The sequence below is a fragment of the Bombina bombina genome, chromosome 2 (assembly GCF_027579735.1).
Source record: "Bombina bombina isolate aBomBom1 chromosome 2, aBomBom1.pri, whole genome shotgun sequence".
NCBI lineage: Eukaryota > Metazoa > Chordata > Amphibia > Anura > Bombinatoridae > Bombina > Bombina bombina.
Window position 1 is genome coordinate 989,815,912 of NC_069500.1, and position 17,500 is coordinate 989,833,411.

Genomic DNA, 17,500 nt, shown 5'->3' on the forward strand with positions numbered 1-17,500 from the left:
ACAAAATAATGTGCAATATACTCACTCCTTTAGTAATGTGAGTTCAGCTTCTAAGGTGTGTCTCTCTCCAAAGGAACAACAGGTGATTTTCAAAGGTATTATCAGCTGATAATACCACTTACTAAAGGAGTGAGTATATTGCACATTATTTTGTCGGATTTAACTTGCACATCAAGTCCATTTCTATCTATCATTAGAAATTAACTATACATCAAGACCAGCGCCATCCATTTCGTTTTGTCTATACATACATACATACATACATACATACTAGTCCTAAAGCCCGTTCACACGGGCCATTTTTTGCGCTCTCTCCCCCCCCTCTCTTTTGAGCTCTCTCTCTCCCCCCCCCCCCCTTTTGCTCTCTCCCCCTCTCTTTTGCACTCTCTCCCCCCCCCCCCTCTCTCCTCCCCCCCCTCTCTCCTCCCCCCCCCCTCTCTCCCCCTCTCTCCCCCCCCCTCTCTCCTCCCCCCCCCCCTCTCTCCTCCCCCCCCCCCCTCTTCTCCTCCCCCCCCCCCCTCTCTCCCCCCCCCCTCTCTCCCCCCCCCCCCCCTCTCCTCCCCCCCCCCCCCTCTCTCCCCCCCCCCCCTCTCCCCCCCCCCCCCCCCCCCTCTCCTCCCCCCCCCCCCCTCTCTCCCCCCCCCCCTCTCTCCCTCCCCCTCTCCCCCCCCCCCCTCTCCCCCCCCCCCCTCTCCCCCCCCATCTCCCCCCCCTCTCTCCCCCCCCCTCTCCTCCCCCCCTCCTGGGAACCATCCACCAACCTTAACGCCCCAAGACTGGTTTCCCTGTTTTACCGCAGATACCCCGACAGACCTTGTCCATGAATCTCGCAGTGGTTCCCTTGGAGGGGGGGGATTATGTAACACCTTACCTATGTCTTTAAGGGGAAATGGCCTATTTAAACCAGGGCTCGACAAACCCAGGAGCCAGGTAGCCACTGGCTCCTAGAATTTTACCACTGGCTCCTAACTTTTTGGGTTATTCTCCATAGATATATTTAAAAATACCACTGTCTGGCTGATAAATATTCTTACTGGCTCCTAAATTTTAAACAGGTTTGTCAACCTCTGATTTAAACTCCTCCTCTACCAATATTATTATGGCCTATTATTTAAACTCCTCCTCTACCAATACACAAGGGATGTCCGTGGTTTTCCAGGCTGACTCCATCTTCTCCTCTTCCCTGCAGAATCCTCCTTCGTAGCCTGTCAGCCATCACACTACCGCCTCGGATCAGCTGCTGACGTCATCAGCTACAGCTGGGCTCTCCTGTGTCAGTCTCCCTGCATGCCGCTGCAACATCCTGCCTCCCAACCACCTCTTCAGTTTGGCTGTTTGCTCGCTCCTCTCTTCACCAGCTTTCGGAGTCATAGTAGCCTGCTTCTCCATACCGCTAAAGACTGCTTGCCTTACCGGTCTGGCTCAACCTTATCTACATCATCATCAAGGGCCAAGGATTCTGACTACCACTTGCAGCACGCATTATCTGATCTGGTTAAAACAGAAGGATTCTGGTAAAGCTTTACCTTTCTACCTATATATATTTGTCATACCCACACTTATATCATGGGATTAACTTTAACCTGCCAAGTTACATACTTGATATAGCGGTATATTAATACTGTGATCCTGACTGAATTCATTATGTTATTTTGTATTCGTTGTGTTCACTGTTACACATATTAAGTCACAAATACTTCACCTAATCTTTTCAAAGAGATTCCGCAATTGAGATCCACAAATCCTAGTACATACCTGTTATACATTAGTTTCAAGGAATATCTAAACAGGTTGTTACACTCTATTTCTGTTTAAATGGAGTGATGGCAAAAATGCTAAAATTGTTCTGGTCCTTTGGGGAAGTTTTATTCTGAAAAGTCGGGTCCTTAAAGGGTTAAAAAAAATTGCAAACTATCTGTATTGTGAAAGTTAAACATGAAGGAATTTAAAACCGTTAATTGTTAGCAACGTAGAAATAAATACACTAATCCAAGTGAAAGGACATAAAACATTTAGTCATACCTGTTAGCCACACTGTGCAACCACGAAAACCACTTCTTGTCCCCAGGACTTGTCCTCTCTTATTCCTACTAACATGGTGTGCTTGATACGTAACATTAGTTGCTCTCTGCATTCCCTGCAGTTAAGAAAATGAACAAGTAAGTAGGGATCATATTTAGAAAAAATAAACACAACAGGCTCATAAAAAGCAAAACTATTAAATGCTTTACAAAACTGAATTATTATTTTTTATAAGTAATAAAAACTGAAAGCATTTTTAAATTACAGACAGAATTATGGGTATGATAGCTATTAAATGGACATAAAACCCAAATTTATATTGTAATTTCTTCAATAAAGACGGTGAGGGTCTACAAGGCCATCACATGTAGCATTACACTAGGAGGAGGCAAACATTCCATAGAGCTTTAATCCTTCCCCTTTAACTAGTTGCTTAAAGGGACATGATATCCAAATGTTAAAGCACTTGAAAGTGATGCAGCATAGTTGTAAAAAGATGGTTAGAAAAATATCACCTGAACATCTCTATGTAAAAAAAAGTAAGATATTTTACCTCAAAATGTCCTAAGTATTTAAACCCCACTGTAAAGGGACTTTAAGCAGCCAATCGGGATGCTAGTCCAAGGACTTGCAGGGAGTGTGCATCTGGCATGTGCAGGTCTGGTCAAGTTATTTTCCTATTCAGTTTAAGAACGTTTACTAAGAAATCTAACAAGATTTCAGTGAAATCTCATGAGATCACAGCAAAAGCAAAGCATGACTTCAGCACTGCCGATGCCTATTGTTTTAGAGGATTTTTAAACTTGCAGCTGGACAACAACTAAAGTATAACTGTTCACAGAGCACTTACTCTATTGAGGTGAGGAAACTGACGTCAAATATCTTCCCTTTTTGCATGTTCAGGTGATATTTTTATATCAGCTTTTTCAGTTATGCTGCATTATTTTCAAGTGATTTATTATGTGCCGTCAAGGGGCATTTGTACCTCAGTATACCTATGTATATCCTAACAGGTGTTACTCAGTTTTACATTGTGCCTTGTAAACTTTTGTTGATATCATTGTTCCCCTCAGGGGTTAACATCTATCCTACGTGCCCTTATGCTGTTTCTGTCCCCATCTATTAAAATATAACAGCATATTTTCCTTACTGTATTCCTTTACTCTAACTACTCTTATGGAGCAAATTGGTGCAGTACAGGTCTCTGGATCATCAGCTGATCCTTTGGAGGGGGGTAATAACTTAGTACAAAGGACAACCTTATTAGAATGGAACACCAGATAAGGAGGCTCACATTGCAAGGCTGCAATCTCTGATACTCTGCGCCCAGAAGCAATAGCCAGTAGAAAAAGAACCTTTCAGGACAAAAATTTAATGTCAACTTCATGCATAGGCTCAAACAGAGTCTGTTGCAAAAACTTGAGAACAAGATTTAGACTCCAAGGAGGAGCATTAGATCTAAACACAGGTCTGATCCTAGTCAGAGCCTTAACAAAGGACTGTACATCTGGAAGCTCTGCGAGCCTCTTGTGCAGTACAACAGACAGAGCTGAAATCTGTCCCCACAGGGAACTGGCAGAAAGGCCCTTCTCCATTCCATCCTGGAGAAACAATAGGATCCTGGGAACCTTAACTTTATGCCAGGAAAATCCACGCTCTTTACACCAGAATAAGTAGGTTCTTCACACCTTATAATAGTTGCAACGAGTAACCGGTTTACGAGCTTGAATGAGAGTATCAATAACTCTCTCAGAAAAATCTCTCTTGGCTAGGACTAAGCATTCAATCTCCACGCAGTCAGCCTCAGATAATCTAGATTTTGATGAACAAAAAAGACCTTGTTCCAGCAGATCCCTGCGACAAGGTAACTTCTACGGAGGAGATGATGACATCCCCACCAAATCCGCGAACCACATCCTTCGCAGCCACGATGGAGCAATCAGTATCACTTGATGCGAGACACTACACGAGGAAGGAGTGGTAATGGCGGGAAGAGGTAAATTAGACTGAATCTCTAAGGCACTGCTATTGCATCTATTAGCTCCGCCTGAAGATCCCTGGACCTCGACCCATATCTGGGTAACTTGGTATTGAGATGGGAGGCCATGAGATCTATCTCCGGCATCCCCCACCTATTGCATATCTCTGCAAACACTTCGGATAGAGAGACCATTCCCCCGGATGAAAGGATTGTCTGCTGAGAAAATCTGCTTCCCAGTTGTCCACACCCGGAATTTGGATCCCTGACAGCAAACAGCTGTGGGTCTCCGCCCACTCCAGAATCAGAGATTCTTCCCTCATTGCTAGGGAGCTTCTCGTTCCCCCCTGGTGGTTGATGTAAGCCACCGAGGTTATATTGTCTGATTGGAATCTGATAAACTGGGACGAACCATGAAAGGTCCAAGCCTACAGAGCATTGAAGATTGCCCGAAGTTCCAGAATGTTGATCGGGAGGGAGCATTCCTCCTGAGTCCACAGGCCCTGTATCTTCTTGGCACCCCAAACAGCTCCCCATCCTGATAGACTTGTGTCCATAGTCACAATCTCCCAGGATGGTCTTAAGAAGGATGTTCCTCGGGATAGATGATCTGAACAGAGCCACCAAGAGAGTGATTCTATCAACAGGTTGTCCAGAGAAATCTGTTGAGACAGATCCAAATGATCACCGTTCCACTGCCACAGCATGCACAGTTGCAACGGTCTGAGACGGAACCTGGCAAAGGGAATGATGTCCATGCTGGACACCATGAGACCAATCACCTCCATACACTGAGCCACAGAGGGCCTTAAGGAGGTCCGGAGGGCAAGACATGCTGAAGCTAGCTTGCAACATCTCTGGTCTGTTAGAAATATCCTCATGGATATGGAGTCTATTATAGAACCCAGGAATTCCACCCTGGTGCTTGATATAAGAGAACTCTTTTCTAGATTTATCTTCCATCCATGAGATCGAAGAAGAGAGAGAAGAGATTCTGAATGTTCCTCCGCCAGACGAAAAAATGGTGCTTGTACCAGAATATCATCCAAGTAGGGAGCTACTGCTATACCCCGGGTTCTGGAAACGGCTAGAAGAGCCCCTAGAACCTTCGTAAAAATTCTTGGAGCAGTAGCTAGACCAAACAGAAGTGCAATGAACTGGAAGGGCTGGTCCAGGAACACAAACCTTAGGAACTGGAAGTAGCCCTTGTGGATTGGAAGGTGAAGGTAAGCATCCTTCAGATCTATAGTGGTCATGAACTGTCCTTCCTGAACTAAGGGAAGGATAGACTATCGTCTACATTTTGAACAAGGGGACATTTAGAAATTTGTTAAAGCACTTTAGGTCCAGAATCGGGTGGAAAGTTCCCTCCTTGTTTGGGACCACGAAAAGGTTTGAATAGTATCCCAAACCTCTTTCTGCGATAGGCACCAGGACAATGACTCCTAAGGAGGACAGATCCCGCACCCATCCCAGAAAGGCTTCCTTCTTTTCTGGTCTGGAAGACAGGATTGAGAGGAGAAATCTGCCCTTGGGTGGATGAGATTTGAAACCTATCTTGTATCCCTGAGCTATGACCTCCAGGACACATGGATCCTGCAGGTTCCTGAACCGAGCATCTGAAAAGAGCGACAGTCTGCCCCCTACGCGACCCAGAGCCGGATCGGGGGCCGCCCCTTCATGCCGATTTAGTCACTGCTGGTTTCTTGCTCTGCTTTGACTTATTCCAGGACTTAGCCGGCTTCCAAGTGCTCTTGGTTTGCTCTGGCTTAGCGGAGGACTGCTGTCGTTGGGATTTATCTAAACGAAAATTAGAAGCTTATCCCTTAGACTTGTCCTTTTTATCTTGCCGTAGGAAGGCACCCTTGCCCCCTGTAACCGTGGAGATAATGGAGTCCTGGACTGGACCAAATAAAATCTTTCCCTAAAAGGGAAAAGAAAGAAGTCTGGACTTTGAAGTCATATCCGCAGACACGGACTTCAGCCAGAGTGCCCGACAGGCCTGAACCGAAACGCCAGAAGCCTTAGCATTTAGGCGAATATTTTGCATGTTTGCATCACAGATAAAAGAATTAGCAATTCTCAAGGCTTTAATTCTTTCCCGGATAATGTTGAGGGGACCCTCCACCTCGATTAAATTCGATAAGGAGTTGCACCAGAAGGTAGCTGCTCCAGTCACCGTGGCAACAGCCGATGCCAGTTGAAATAAATATCCCGTATGTTGAAACATTTTTCTTAGAAGAGTTTTCATCTTTTTATCTATCGGCTCTCTGAACGACGAACTATCCTCAAGCAGGATAGTAGTACGTTTGACAAGCGTGGAGATAGCGCCATCCACCTTAGGGTCGGAACCCCACAACTCCAATTGAGAGTCCGGGAATAATTTTTTAAAGGAAGACGAATGGGAAAAGGAAGATCCAATTCTGTCCCATTCGTTCTTAATAATGTTCGCCATTTTTACAGGCACAGGAAAGGTTAAAGGCACTACCCTGTCCTCGTAAACTCTGTCTAATTTACGAATCAAATGTTCATCAGGCAGCTTGGCCTCTGGAACCTCTAATGTAGACAGGACTTAATTTAGAAGAAAACGTAAGTGTTCAATCTTAAATCTAAAGGCTGGTTCCTCCGCAGCAGGAGGCTTAGAGGCAGCAGACTCCTTCCCAGAAAATTCATCCTCTGAAGCCTCAGAGTGCAACTCATCCTCGGATAACTGAGACAGAGCAGTAAAATCCAATAAATTACATTATGACCCCGCGACAGGAGAGCTATGTTTAACCTTTCACTTGCATTTAGCAAGGCGAGGTAAAGCACTGAGGGCCGCAGACACCGCAGTTTGAAACTGCGCAGTGAAATCTACCGGTAAAGGGCCCCCTCTAGATGGAGGATTAAGCGTGCTACAGGAAGCTGCGTGCATAGAAGGAATTGAATGTTGGGTATGCACCTCACAGGACAGCGAGTCCTCAAAGGTGGACAGCTCAATGTCACTAAAAGGGTTAACCTTCTTTGACCAAATAACGTTGTCAAGGCATGTGGAAAATAACCGAGAAGGCGGGCATACCAAAGCCTCCTCACAATATAAACAGGTATTACTATTTGGAACAGAGGGAGTACCCTCTAATATATCAGAATCCTCCATAGCTTAAGCTAATAACAGCAGGACAAAGAAAATAAACTCTTAATTTCTCAAAAACGGCACCTTTATACTCCAAATGGCTGGGGCACTCACCACCTCCTAAACCCAGACAATACAGAGAAATAGCATCTTTTCCGACAGCTAGCTCGGTCAGGATAGAGGAAATGAAAGCGAGACCACTCCCTTTCACATGGTGCGCAAGGCAGGACTGACCCTGCTATGAGAAAAAGCCCGCCAAGCTACAAGCTGGGCAGCACTCAAAGTGAAAGTAAAAACCTGTGTGTTCCAGCCACATAAACAGTCTATGAGCCCAATAAAATCTCACACGTAAAGCAGCATAAAATCAAAGCATCAATAATCCCCCTCAGAAGATATTAACCCATGAACATATGAAAAAATTTAAACGATCTTACCAGAATCCATGCTGTGGAACAGAAACACAGCCTCTCAAGTGTGACAGTCTTGTAGCATCGCTCCTGACATGGACTTGAGTGAGAAAACAAGCAGGCAGTGAAACTCGTCAACATTGATTACTTAGGAGTTGTTAGCAGGCAGTCTGGATGGTTTCGCAGAAAGACTCTCCCTGCATCTCCAGACTTTCGTCAATGCTCTCACTGAGAGGCTGACAAGACTATTTAAAACTCCAGTCCCATATCGAAGGGCAGATAGCCTTTCTAAGGAACTACTCTGAATCTTCTGACACTTCTCTGCCATTCTCCTGTGACGAAAGGCAAAGAATGACTGGGAGATAGGGGAAGTGGGAGAGTTATTTAAGCCTTTGGCTGGGGTGTCTTTGCCTCCTCCTAATGGCTAGGTTGAGTATTTACCAAAGTAAGGAATGATGCTGTGGACTCCCCTTATATTAAGAAGGAAAATGTAAGGCTTTCACAGAGGATCATTTCAGCTGGGAGGTTTTATGTTTAGATAAGCTGTCAGTGAAGCTGCATCTACTGCCGTCTTATGTGACAAGCTTTTGGAGCCCATTTTTCGTGAAGAAACTAAGGAGTAGATCTTAAAAAACTCCTAAGGACTACTTCATAATGCCACTCGGCTGGCAAAATGACACACACACACTTACATACACTCATTTGAGTTAAAGGGACAGGAAACCCCCTCAATTTTTTTTTAATGATTTGGATAGAACATACCATTTTAAACAACTTTCCAATTTACTTCAATTATCAAATTGTCTTTGTTCTCTTGTTATCCTTTGCTGAAGGAACAGCATTGAAGTACTGGCAGCATGATGAACACATCTAGTCAGCCAATCACAAAAGACAAATGTGTGCAGGCACCAATTAGTAGCAGCTCCCACTAGTGTAGGATATGCCCATGTTCTTTTTCAACAAGGAATACCAAGAGTACAAAGCACATTTGAAAATAGAAGTGAATTTAAAGGTGTCTTAAAATGATATGCTCTATTGGATTCATGCAAGTTTAATTTTTACTTTCCTATCCCTTTAATGTGGACATAAAAGCATGAGATTAAAACCATCCATTTCAAAAAAGTAAGTGAACTTTTGGGGAGTTAAAGGGACACTAAACCCACATTTTTTCTTTCATTATTCAAATAGAGCATGCAATTTTAAGCAACTTTCTAATTTACTCCTATTATCAATTTTTATTTGTTCTCTTGCTACCTTTATTTAAAAAGCAGGAATTTAAAGCTTAGTAGCCGGCCCATTTTAGGATCAGCACCATGGATAGCGCTTGCTTATTGGTGAATACAGTTAGCAAACCAATAAGCAAGCATAACCTAGGTTCTCAATCAAAAAATGGGCCGGCTCTTAAGCTTTACATTCCTGCTTTTTAATAAAGATAGCAAAAGAACGAAGAAAAATTGACAATCGGAGTAAATTAGAAAGTTGATTAAAATGGCATGTTCTATATGAATAATTAAAGAAAAAAATGGGTTTAGTGTCCCTTTAAATCTTCTTTATTTTTACAGGTAATGCTAGAACAGAACTATGTAACATTAATACTTAAATTTACCGTCGCTTTAAGCTAAAATTAGATAATGTTACATTTTTTTCCAATGTTTGTTGAATAAATTACGATTAAATTATGTTAAATTATGCAATTAATTTTTGCTTTGAATGGCTTAAAGTGAAGGTAAAAACTTTGGTGAATGAAAGCCCGTTTTTTAAAAATACTATTAAAAACAGGGGCAATTTCATTCATCAAAGTTTACAAAGCAGCAGTTTTGTTAAAAAAAAACAAAATTTATGCTTACCTGATAAATTTATTTCTTCATCCATTACTTGTGGGATATTCTCCTTCCCAACAGGAAGCTGCAAGAGGACACCCACAGCAGAGCTGTCTATATAGCTCCTCCCCTAACTGCCACCCCCAGTCATTCGACCGAAGACAAGCAAGAAAAAAAGGAGAAACTATAGGGTGCAGTGGTGACTGTAGTTTAAAAAAAAAAAAAAACACCTGCCTTAAAAACAGAATTTATGTTTACCTGATACATTTCTTTCTCCTACGGTGTATCCGGTCCACGGCTTCATCCTTACTTGTGGGATATTCTCAATCCCTACAGGAAGTGGCAAAGAGAGCACACAGCAAAGCTGTCCATATAGCTCCCCTCAGGCTCCGCCCCCCCCCAGTCATTCGACCGACGGTTAGGAGAAAAAGGAGAACCATAGGGTGCAGTGGTGACTGTAGTTTTCAAAAATAAATTTAAACCTGACCAAAATGCCAGGGTGGGCCGTGGACCGGATACACCGTAGGAGAAAGACATTTATCAGGTAAACATAAATTCTGTTTTCTCCTACATTGGTGTATCCGGTCCACGGCTTAATCCTTACTTGTGGGAACCAATACCAAAGCTTTCGGACACGGATGAAGGGAGGGAACAAGTCAGGTAACCTAAACGGAAGGCACCACTGCTTGCAAAACCTTTCTCCCAAAAATAGCCTCCGAAGAAGCAAAAGTATCGAATTTGTAAAATTTGGTAAATGTATGCAGTGAAGACCAAGTCGCTGCCTTACAGATCTGTTCAACAGAAGCCTCATTCTTGAAAGCCCATGTGGAAGCCACAGCCCTAGTAGAGTGAGCTGTAATTCGTTCAGGAGGCTGCCTTCCAGCAGTCTCATAAGTCAATCGGATTATACTTTTCAGCCAGAAAGACAGAGAGGTCGCAGTCGCTTTTTGACCTCTCCTCTTGCCAGAATAGACGACAAACAAGGACGATGTTTGTCTGAAGTCTTTAGTTGCTTTTAAATAAAACTTCAAAGCACGAACCACATCAAGGTTGTGTAACAGACGTTCCTTGTTAGAAACTGGATTAGGACACAGAGAAGGAACAACTATTTCCTGGTTAATATTCTTATTGGAAACCACTTTTGGAAGAAAACCAGGTTTGGTACGCAAAACAACCTTATCTGTATGAAACACCAGATAGGGTGAATTACACTGCAAAGCAGACAATTCAGAAACTCTTCTAGCAGAAGAAATAGCTACCAAAAACAAAACTTTCCAAGACAGTAACTTAATATCTATGGAATGTAGAGGTTCAAACGGAACCCCTTGAAGAACTGAAAGAACTAAATTTAGACTCCATGGAGGAGCCACAGGTCTGTAGACGGGCTTGATTCTGACTAAAGCCTGTACAAAAGCCTGAACGTCTGGTACGGCTGCCAGACACTTGTGTAACAAAACAGACAGAGCAGATATCTGTCCTTTTAAGGAACTAGCTGACAGACCTTTCTCCAATCCTTCTTGGAGAAAAGATAGTAACCGTGGAATCCTAATCTTACTCCATGAGTAACCCTTGGATTCGCACCAGCAAAGATATTTCCGCCATATCTTATGGTAAATTTTTCTGGTGACAGGCTTCCTAGCCTGGATCAGAGTATCTATAACTGATTCCGAAAACCCACGCTTAGCGAGAATCAAGCGTTCAATCTCCAAGCAGTCAGTTGCAGAGAAACTAGGTTTGGATGTGTGAATGGACCTTGGATTAGAAGGTCCTGCCTCAAAGGTAGCTTCCATGGTGGAACCAATGACATATTCACCAGGCCTGCATACCAAGTCCTGCGTGGCCATGCAGAAGCTATCAAAATTACCGAAGCCTTCTCCTGTTTGATCCTGGCTACTAGCCGGGGGAGAAGAGGAAACGGTGGAAAGACATAAGCTAGATTGAATGACCAAGGCGCCACTAAGGCATCTACCAATGTCGCCTTGGGATCCCTGGACCTGGACCCGTAACGTGGAACTTTGGAGTTCTGACGTGACGCCATCAGATCCAGATCTGGAAGGCCCCATAGTTGAGTTAACTGGGCAAAAACCTCCGGGTGAAGTTCCTACTCCCCCGGATGGAAAGTCTGACGACTCAGATAATCCGCTTCCCAGTTGTCCACTCCTGGGATGTGAATTGCTGATAGATGGCAGGAGTGATCCTCTGCCCATTTGATGATCTTGGATACCTCCCTCATCGCCAGGGAACTCTTTGTTCCTCCCTGATGATTGATGTACGCTACAGTCGTCATGTTGTCCGACTGAAATCTGATGAATTTGGCCTCCGCTAGTTGAGGCCATGCCTGGAGCGCATTGAATATCGCTCTCAATTTTAAAATGTTTAATCGGGAGAAGAGATTCTTCCCGAGACCATAGACCCTGAGCTTTCAGGGACTCCCAGACCGCACCCCAGCCCAAGAGGCTGGCGTCGGTCGTGACAATGATCCACTCCGGTCTGCGGAAACTCCTTCCCTGAGACAGGTGATCCTGAGACAACCACCAGAGGAGTGAGTCTCTGGTTTTCTGGTCCATTTGTATCTGGGGAGACAAATCTGCATAATCCCCATTCCACTGTTTGAGCATGCACAGTTGCAGTGGTCTTAAATGAATTCGAGCAAAGGGAACCACGTCCATTGCCGCAACCTGGAGTCCTATTACCTCCATGCACTGAGCTACGGAGAGGGTTGAGGAATGGCATGAAGAACTTGACAAGTGTTCAAAAGCTTTAACTTCCTGACCTCCGTCAGAAAGATTTTCATTTCTACCGAGTCTATTATTGTTCCCAGAAAGGGAACCCTTGTGAACGGGGACAGAGAACTCTTTTCTATGTTCACCTTCCACCCGTGAGACCTTAGAAAAGCTAGAACAATGTCCGTATGAGCCTTTGCTTTGTGAAAGGACGACGCTTGTATTAGGATGTCGTCTAGGTAAGGTGCTACTGCAATGCCCCTTGGTCTTAGCACCGCTAGAAGGGACCCTAGCACCTTTGTGAAAATTCTGGGAGCAGTGGCCAATCTGAAGGGAAGGGCCACGAATTGGTAATGCTTGTCCAAAAAAGCGAACCTCAGGAACTGATGGTGATCTTTGTGGATAGGAATATGCAGGTACGCATCCTTTAAGTCCACGGTAGTCATATATCGACCCTCCTGGATCATTGGTAAAATCGTCCGAATGGTTTCCATTTTGAATGGATTGGCCTGAAAGTTCCTTCCTTTTTGGGAACTACAAACAGGTTTGAGTAAAAACCCAGTCCTTGTTCTGCTGTTGGAACTGGGTGAATCACTCCTATTTTTAGAAGGTCTTCTACGCAACGTAAGAATGCCTGTCTCTTTATCTGGTCTAAAGATAAGCGAGACATGTGGAATCTTCCCTTTGGAGGAAGGTCCTTGAATTCCAGAAGATACCCCTGAGACACAATTTCTAGCGCCCAGGGGTCCGGAACATCTCTTGCCCAAGCCTGAGCAAAGAGAGAAAGTCTGCCCCCTACTAGATCCGGTCCCGGATCGGGGGCTACCCTTTCATGCTGTCTTGGTAGCAGCAGCAGGCTTCTTGGCCTGTTTACCCTTGTTCCAGCCTTGCAATGGTTTCCATGCTGGTTTGGGCTGGGATGCTTTACCCTCTTGACTAGCGGCTGTAGAGGTAGAAGCAGGTCCGTTCCTGAAATTGCAAAAGGAACGAAAATTACTTATTTTTAGCTTTGAAAGGTCTATCTTGTGGGAGGGCATGGCCCTTTCCCCCAGTGATATCCGAAATAATTTCTTTCAACACTGGCCCAAATAGGGTCTTACCCTTGAAAGGAATATTAAGCAATTTTGTTTTGGACGACACATCCGCCGACCAAGATTTTAGCCAAAGCGCTCTGCGCGCCACGATTGCAAAACTTGAATTTTTCGCCGCTAATTTAGCTAACTGAAAAGCGGCATCTGTAATGAAGGCATTAGCCAACTTCAGGGCGTGAATTCTGTCCATAACTTCATCATAAGAAGTCTCCTTCTGGAGCGAGTTTTCTAATTCCTCAAACCAAAAAGACGCTGCCGTGGTTACAGGAATAATGCAAGAAATTGGTTGAAGAAGAAAACCTTGTTGAACAAAAATTTTCTTAAGCAAACCTTCTAATTTTTTATCCATAGGATCTTTGAAAGCGCAACTATCTTCTATTGGTATAGTCGTGCGTTTAGCTAGTGTTGAAACTGCCCCCTCTACCTTAGGGACCGTCTGCCACGCGTCCTTTCTGGGGTCAACAATGGGGAACATTTTCTTAAATATAGGGGAGGAACAAAAAGGTACACCTGGTCTCTCCCACTCCCTATTCACTATATCCGCCATCCTCTTAGGTATCGGAAACGCATCAGTGTGTACTGGGACCTCTAAGAATTTGTCCATTTTACACAATTTTTCTGGGACCACCAAAGGGTCACAATCATCAAGTGTAGCTAGGACCTCCTTAAGTAGGGCGCAGAGGTGTTCTAACTTGAATTTAAATGCTATGGTATCTGGCTCTGCCTGCTGAGAAACTTTTCCTGTGTCAGAAATTTCTCCCTCAGACAGGCCCTCCCTCACCGCCAAATCAGATTGATGTGAGGCCACTACAGATAAAATATCCGCTGCGTCTGCTTGCTCATCTTCTGTATTTAAAACTGAGCTATCACGCTTCCTTGGAAAAGCTGGCAGTTTGGATAAAAATGCTGCTAGAGAATTATCCATTACTGCCGCTAACTGTTGCAAAGTAATAGGAATCGGTGCGCTAGATGTACTGGGCATCGCTGGCGCGGGCATAGCTGGTGTTGACACAGAAGGAGAGGATAGTGAACTATCCTCACTACCTTCAGCTAAAGAATCATTTTGGGCTACATCTATAAGCGTGACTTTGTGGTCCTTATGCTGTTTGGACGCTATAGCACACTTCACACATAAGTTTAATGGGGGCACCGCCTTGGCCTTTAAACATACAGAACAATTGCTATCTGAAGGTTCAGACATGTTTGACAGAGTTAGACAGAACTTCAATGCAATAAAAAATTAATTTGACAAAACCGTTATTGTGTCTTTAAATAATAAAAGTGCACACTTTATTACTAAAACATCAAAAAATCATCCGATTTTAATTAAATTATCACCACATTGTCTTAATGCTTTGAAAAGATTGCACACAATTGTTCAGACCAATTAACCCCTTAATGCCCAAACCGGAGCTAAGAACAGCAGATAACCGGTTAAAAATACTACAGCACAATGCCACAGCCTCTACTGTGGCTTTTACCTTCCTTAGGGATTATTTGATTAAGAAATAAGCCTCTCTGAAGTCCTTTCTGATGTCTCTGGACTCCCCACGTAAAGCTGCATGAACTGTCTAGTCAAAACAACTGCGCAATTGAGGCGCGAAAATGAGGCCTCCTCTCTCTTCCTTCCAGAGTGGTGGGGCCTTACAGACCAGATTAGGTGTCTAATTAAGTGCCAGGCGCAATATTAAACCCCATAAGTGTTATAAAGTCTCAAAAAAACACTTTATGCATACTGAAACATGCTAATAATCAATCGATTAAGCCCACAATAGTGTCAACCAGCATTGAGCCCTTAATTTAAGCCATTGTTTTGTACCGAGTTTGAGAAAAATGGCTTACCTATCCCTAATGGGATTTCTGACAGTCTTCTAGCATTACTTGGTCTTGTTAGAAAAATGACTGATCATACCTGAAGCAGTTAAGCCTGCAAACTGTTCCCCCCAACTGAAGTTCTCTGGTATTCAACAGCCCTGCGTGGGAACAGCAATGGATTTTAGATATTGGTGCTAAAATCATATTCCTCTCAGCAGAAATCTTCATCACTGTTCTGCCTCAGAGTAAATAGTACAAACCGGCACTATTTTAAAATAACAAACTCTTGATTGAAGAAATAAAACTACAAATATAACACCACATACTCTTTACCACCCCCGTGGAGATGCTACTTGTTAGAGCGGCAAAGAGAATGACTGGGGGGGCGGAGCCTGAAAGGAGCTATATGGACAGCTTTGCTGTGTGCTCTCTTTGCCACTTCCTGTAGGGATTGAGAATATCCCACAAGTATGGATGAAGCCGTGGACCGGATACACCAATGTAGGAGAAATGACAGGGCAGGCCGTGGACTGGATACACCACAAGAGAAATACATTTATCAGGTAAGCATAAATTTTGTTTTCTCTTGTAAAGGTGTATCCAGTCCACAGGTTCATCCATTACTTGTGGGATACCAATACCAAAGCTTTAGGACACGGATGAAGGGAGGAACAAGGCAGGAACTTAAACGGAAGGCACCACTGCCTGTAAGACCTTTCTCCCAAAAATAGCCTCTGAAGAAGCAAAAGTATCAAATTTAAAGAATTTAGAAAAGGTATGAAAAGAAGACCAAGTCGCCGCCTTACAAATCTGTTCAACAGAGGCCTCAAGTTTAAAAGCCCATGTGGAAGCTACTGCTCTAGTAGAATGAGCTGTAATTCTTTCAGGAGGCTGCTGGCCAGCAGTCTCATAAGCTAAGCATATTATACTTCTTAGCCAAAAAGAAAGAGAAGTTGCCGAAGCCTTTTGGCCTCTCCTCTGTCCAGAGTAGACAACAAACAAAGCAGATGTTTGACGAAAATCCTTCGTAGCTTGTAAATAAAACTTTAAAGCACGAACCACATCAAGATTGTGTAATAGACGTTCCTTCTTTGAAGAAGGATTAGGACATAGTGAAGGAACAACAATCTCCTGATTGATATTCTTATTAGATACCACATTAGGAAGAAACCCAGGTTTGGTACGTAACACTACCTTATCTGAATGGAAAATCAGATAAGGGGAATCACATTGTAAAGCAGATAACTCCGAAACTCTTCGAGCCGAGGAGATAGCTACTAAAAACAGAACTTTCCAAGATAAAAGCTTAATATCTATGGAATGCAAAGGTTCAAACGGAACCCCTTGAAGAACTTTAAGAACTAAATTTAAACTCTATGGCAGAGCAACAGGTTTAAACACAGGCTTGATTCTAACTAAAGCCTGACAAAACGCCTGAACGTCTGGAACCTCAGCCAGACGTTTGTGCAAAAGAATAGACAGAGCAGAAATCTGTCCCTTTAAGGAACTAGCTGACAAACCCTTCTCCAATCCTTCTTGGAGAAAAGATAATATCCTAGGAATCCTGACCTTACTCCATGAGTAACCCTTGGATTCACACCAATGAAGATATTTACACCATATCTTATGATAGATTTTCCTAGTAACAGGCTTTCGAGCCTGAATTAAGGTATCAATGACCGATTCGGAAAAACCAAGCTTTGATAGAATCAAGCGTTCAATCTCCAAGCAGTCAGACGTAGAGAAATTAGATTTGGATGTTTGAAGGGACCTTGAAGTAGAAGGTCCTGCCTTAGCGGCTGAGTCCATGGTGGAAAGTATGACATGTCCACCAGATCTGTATACCAAGTCCTGCGTGGCCACGCAGGGGCTATCAAGATCACCGAAGCTCTCTCCTGCTTTATCTTGGCAATCAGACGAGGGAGCAGAGGAAACGGTGGAAAAACATAAGCCAGGCTGAAGGACCAGGGTGCTGCTAGAGCATCTATCAGCGCTGCCTTGGGAACCCTGGATCTGGACCCGTAACAAGAAAGCTTGGCGCTCTGACGATACGCCATGAGATCCAGTTCTGTTTTGCCCCAAAGTTGGATCAACTGGGCAAATACCTCCGGATGGAGCTCCTACTCCCCCGGATGAAAAGTCTGCCGACTTAGAAAATCCGCCTCCCAGTTCTCTACTCCTGGGATATGGATAGCTGAGAGATGGCAAGAGTGAACCTCTGCCCATAGAATTCTCTTTGAAACCTCCAACATTGACAGGGGGCTCCTTGTTCCCCCCTGATGGTTGATATAGGCTACAGTCGTGATGTTGTCCGACTGAAATCTGATGAACCTGACCGCAGCTAGCTGAGGCCAAGCCTGAAGAGCATTGAGTATCGCTCTTACTTCCAGAATGTTTATCGGAAGGAGGGCCTCCTCCTGAGTCCACGAACCCTGAGCCTTCAGGGAGTTCCAGACTACACCCCAGCCCAGAAGGCTGGCATCTGTCATTACTATAGTCCATTCTGGCCTGCAGAAACTCATTCCCTTGGAC

General features: G+C 44.0%; 1 protein-coding gene across 1 annotated transcript in view; it reads right to left on the bottom strand.

Annotated features, from left to right (window-relative positions):
- The window catches only part of PAPSS1 (3'-phosphoadenosine 5'-phosphosulfate synthase 1), a 317,638-nt gene that overhangs the window by 239,770 nt on the left and 60,368 nt on the right, over positions 1–17,500 (bottom strand). Inside the window, exon 2 of the mRNA XM_053703522.1 lies at positions 2,023–2,137. Within this exon, the coding sequence (XP_053559497.1) occupies positions 2,023–2,137 (115 nt within the window). The remainder of the gene's footprint in view (positions 1–2,022; positions 2,138–17,500) is intronic.